The sequence below is a fragment of the Engraulis encrasicolus genome, chromosome 24, assembly GCF_034702125.1.
Source record: "Engraulis encrasicolus isolate BLACKSEA-1 chromosome 24, IST_EnEncr_1.0, whole genome shotgun sequence".
NCBI classification, from domain to species: domain Eukaryota; kingdom Metazoa; phylum Chordata; class Actinopteri; order Clupeiformes; family Engraulidae; genus Engraulis; species Engraulis encrasicolus.
Window position 1 is genome coordinate 47140787 of NC_085880.1, and position 5000 is coordinate 47145786.

Genomic DNA, 5000 nt, shown 5'->3' on the forward strand with positions numbered 1-5000 from the left:
GATAGATAGATAGATAGATAGATAGATAGATAGATAGATAGATAGATAGATAGATAGACATGTACACTGTACACAAGGACATCACAATGTCATCAAGCACCATACATGCACACTCACACACAAATACTGTCATATGAGCACCTACTCACACACACACACACACACATGCACACTTCTGAACACACATGCACACTTTTGCACACACATGCACACCTTTGCACACTTTTCTAAATGCACACACCTTTCATGTAGGCTGCTGCTGCTACTGCTGTTGCTCCCCATCCCCATCCCCATCCCCAGTCTCCCAGGAGGCTGAAGCCCTGAGAGGCGTCCGTTGGGCAGGAAGCCGCCCTGCGGAGGCCTGAGTCCGGGCGGCCTCAGCTGCGTGTTGGCCAAGGGCTTGGCGAGCTCCACGGCCCGGTTGAAGGAGTAGGACCGGGGGATGGGCGCGGGGGCGGCGTCGCAGGCCGGAAGCTGCTTGATGTGGGTGTAGCTCTGGGAGCGCACCATGCTGTCGGATACCCTGCTAGTGGAAGAGGAGGTGGAGATGGAGGAGGAGACGGCGGACATCTTCAGGCTGTCGCTGGAGTGTGATAGGCTGTCGCGAGAGCTGCTGCTGCGCGGGGAGGCGGAGCTGGCGCGGGGGCGGGGCCGGATCAGAGCGGAGCCGCTGCGGCCCGTACGCAGCGAGGAGCCCAGGCGACCGGGACTAGAACCTGCACAGAAACGAAACGGACAAAAATCAATTAATTGATTCAGAGATCAATAATTAATAACCGTTCATTGAAAATGAAGAAGCACCTAATCATTGTTAAATGAAAACTGAAGAAGCCTCTGGTGGAAAATCACAAGTTAATCATAAGTTAATAATAATAATGATAGTCAGGGCTCTAAATTAACTTTTTTCATCACCATCAGCCATAATGGTTAAGTAAGGGTTAACGTTCGGCGAGAAGGTCGCTACCGTGGAATAGCAGCACGACAGAGAGAATCTTTAGACCACGACGCGGAGCGGAGGGGTCTTGTTCTCTCTGAAGTGCTGCTATTCCACAAAGCGACCGACTCGCCGAAAGTTAACCCGCTTATTATATGGATATACTTAAATGATTCACATGGCGGGGACATTTCTTTAGGCCTATTTAATGTTAAGTCTATTATAGTTTTTAATGTCAAAAGATTGTTGCTGCGCAAAACAAAACAGTGCCGTTGTGGAACACCGCTAGGCAACAGCTAGGTAGCCAGGACAACAGGTGTTGTCTATCACAGCAGCTGATTAGAGTCTTGCTTTAGCAGTGAAAAGTCTTGTTGCCATTGACAGCGGTCTGTTATAGACCAACCCGTCCGTTATCGAAAAATAACAGACGTGCGAACGTTGGGGAGCCCCGTTGAAATGAATGGAGCATTCGACCGATGACGTCACACCATATAATAATAGATGTTAATCTTACAAGTCAAATGCACACTCCCTAATGGTCAAAGTGGCTAGTAAGTAAGTTGGTCTTTTCTACCAGCCAAACTCAGATTTCACCAGCATTGTGAAATGGTTGGTGTTAATTTAAACCCCTGATGACAGTTTTTTGTTATAGTTGTCGAACCTGGAGCTGCGCTTGAGCCGGTCCCGTTCTGGGCGAGCTTAAGGCCGTTGGTCTGAGGGCTGGAGGGGTGTCCATTGTAGGAGGAGGATGGCGTGTGGTGCCTCGACCCCGGCTTGGGGCTCTGGCTCCTCCTGGCGTCGTGTCTGGGGACGGCTCGGGGGCTGCTGATGGCTACCGCCGCCGTGGTGGTCCCGAAGCGGCGAGACTTGGTGACGGGCGTGGCCGGCTTCCTGTTCTGCCGGAGCTGCGTGGCGGCGTTGATCTGGGGTGGCGGCCCGCCGCTGAGGTCGTCGGCTTTGTCCCCTGCCGTCATGGCCGCCACGCTCTGCTCGGAGCTGGAGGAGGACAGGGTGGAGGAGCCGTTGGGGTCCCGACGCCACTTCAGGGTGAAGGAGGCCGCGCGGATCAGCCCGTTAGGTTTACCTGCTGAGGGCCAAGATCAAATTATAATCATTTTAATAATAATAACAATAAATTATTTTATTTATAAAGCACATTTTTGTACATAGAATGCAGATCAAAGTGTTCTAACAATACAAATTTGAAAGAATTATAGAAAAATCAATCAGGGTGAAGGAGGCCGCGCGGATCAGCCCATTGGGTTTACCCGAGGTGAAGGCCAAACAGCAAATCACAGAAAAATCTTGAATTATATCAGCTGAATCAACGTTCAAGAAAAGAAAGCTTCCGCACACTGTTCACATTTGCATGGTTTACTGCAATGTTTTGGTCTACTGACCTTCAAGCAATTCAACCTCAGCATTCAACCTCAACTGAATCAAATCAGCATTCAAATCAAATAATCCAAGCACATTATGCATAACGCATAGTGCATGATGCGTTGTTTGATAATAGAGTTTTTATTGTGTTGTTTTGTGAACCTTTCTCTTTATGTGTGCTCTAATGTGATTTTGTTCAGTCCAGCCAATGCAACAACAGTACTGTGCTTTGATTTTAACTTGTATTACAGTTTTAACTTAATTACAGTTGGAATGATGGAATTGACAAAAAAAAATGCAATTGTAGGTCAGGGATTAAAGCAAAAAAAAGTCATCTGACTGAACTTTTTTTACCGGTTAGGCACCCGATCGAGTATCACTCCGTAACCCAACGAAAACCAATGTAGCCAGGCTCTGCCCTCATAACGAAACATACACTGGTTTTATGCAAGGAACGGTGCCAGAGCCAACACTAGGCATAGGCAGACAGGGCAGTCGCCTAGAGCAGAATAGGCCTATGTCTTGAGGGCGCCAGTAAAACCAAAAAGTGCCACAAAATCAGAACTTCAACCAACATAAAACTTTACACTTCACATCAACAATGAATATTCATTATACACTCAGTAGGCCTATATACACACTCAGTATGAATGTACCTGTAGGTACTAGATCAGATGTGCTCAATCAGATGTAGGCCTACAATGCTATGTTTACAGATGCCAATTTCTAAATACAAGAAAAAGGAAAGAGGGAAAGGGGCAGGCCTAGGCCACCAGATTGACTAGAAATGGCCGAGAATGGAGGGATAATGGATACTATATCAGACTGCAAACATTGAACTGCAATTTGGTTCATGTTTTGGTTATTTCCTCTTATATCTACCCATTATTTATGAATTGTTCACAACATTATGCAGAATGGATTCACAATGAGTGTTGCTTCAAAATGGTCTAGCTGATATCATAGAATTATTGAGTTGGAATTGCAATGCGTTGACACAGTGATCCCATTATGGTTTTTTTTTAGTAGTAGGCTATATTTTTCTTTCCCATCAGAATGGGCAAACACTGTTCTGGTGAAAGCACTGGTGCGCATTGCTTGCAGTATTTCTGACATTTAAAAAAATAATGCACTGGTCATAGCAATCAGAGGGAGAAAACTAGTTGTTGGTTATTTTGTATGTTTTTCACTATTCGTCCTGTAGTCAACCTCTTGTGTTCTACCGTTTTGAAAACCTATGGCTACCGGTACTTTTTTGCTTCTCGATGTGCGGTGCCAGGCACACGCTTACCATTGATTTAAAAAACGTCCCCGATTCCTACACGCACTCGTGTTCTCTCCTACAAGCGGACACGACACAGTCACAGACATACGTCTATCGTTTAACAAAAGTAACACACTTTCCCAAGCTTGTCGCGCAACTTTCCACTCGAATCAAGACAAACCACCCACCCATCAGTCCTGAGTGCGCAGTGCGCAAATAACTGAACTGAAACGAAGCGGATAGTCCGAGAAGATGGGCACAGACGTTTAGCCACTCAAAAACAAGCACACACACAACTGTTGCTGCACACTACTCCAGTTAGCAAAAATAGCATCACACAGTAGCCTACAACAAGCCTTGAAAGTGAAAGAAACACCGAAACGGCATTTATTGACCATGAGTCCACCCATCAGAACACTGTTTCCCAGAGCAAGACGTGGCATAAAATATTGGCTCTGCCAGGGATATCCTCCGTGACCCCGGTAAAATGCAACCCATTTTTAACTTATTTCTTAAATATATATCGGCAACAACAAAGTTAATATGCTATGATTACAAATGAGACTGTACATTATCCGTTGTCAGAAAGACAACTAGAGCTAGTTCTACACGTAGCCAGTCAAACGCGCTAAACTTTGAGGATGAAAGGCATGGTATTACGCATGGCATATCCTAGCTAGCTGCCAATGATAGCCGTCACATTAGAGCTATGAATAATGTTTTTTTAATCTCTCGCGCTGCGCCGCAACCGAATTGCTGACCGCTCGTGTACTTTTTTTTTTTTTTTTTGGAACACGGAAGAAAAGGGGATGGCTCAAAACTACTGAGTGAATCTGTTGTATGACACCACCGGTGATGGCGCGTGTATAACTAAATCCGTACACCAAACACACCTCTCCTTCCCTTCTCATGACCAGGAGTGCTCTCGATTTGAGTTCAGTTGGAAAGTAAAAATTGTAAATTAATTGACATGAATTATAAAGACGGAAATCCGTCCAAACGAAAATCCAGTTGACGGAAATCCGTCATAGCGACGGAAAACTTTAATCCCTGTGTAAATTTGGGCAAATATTTGATGACTGATTTTCTCCACATCAACCAACTCTACCTGGGGGGTTGCTCTTGCCTTCTGGAGAGATCTGATTGGTCTTGTCATCAGCCGAGGGCGGGGCCTGGTGGCTGCCGTTGACCAATGGGGTGGTGGCGGTGCCCCCCGAGGGGCGGGCACCAAACTTGGGCAGTCGGGACACCATGGAGGCCTTGCTAGACGCCTTCTCTTCCATCAGCAGCCAGCACTGGCATGGGGGAGCAGGAGCTCACAACCTGCTGAAGAGAATAGAGAATAGAAAAGAATAGATTAGATTAAAACAGAATAGAAAAGAATAGAATAGAATAGAACAGAATAGAATAGAACAAAACAGA

The 5000-nt window shown here is 46.0% G+C and overlaps 1 protein-coding gene across 1 annotated transcript in view; it reads right to left on the reverse strand.

Annotated features, from left to right (window-relative positions):
- The window catches only part of ccser2a (coiled-coil serine-rich protein 2a), a 172767-nt gene that overhangs the window by 109499 nt on the left and 58268 nt on the right, over positions 1-5000 (reverse strand). Inside the window, exons 2-4 of the mRNA XM_063191315.1 lie at positions 4687-4904; positions 1596-2018; positions 242-716 (exon numbers count right to left, since the gene is read on the reverse strand). Of these exons, the coding sequence (XP_063047385.1) occupies positions 242-716; positions 1596-2018; positions 4687-4861 (1073 nt within the window). The 5' untranslated portion in view covers positions 4862-4904. The remainder of the gene's footprint in view (positions 1-241; positions 717-1595; positions 2019-4686; positions 4905-5000) is intronic.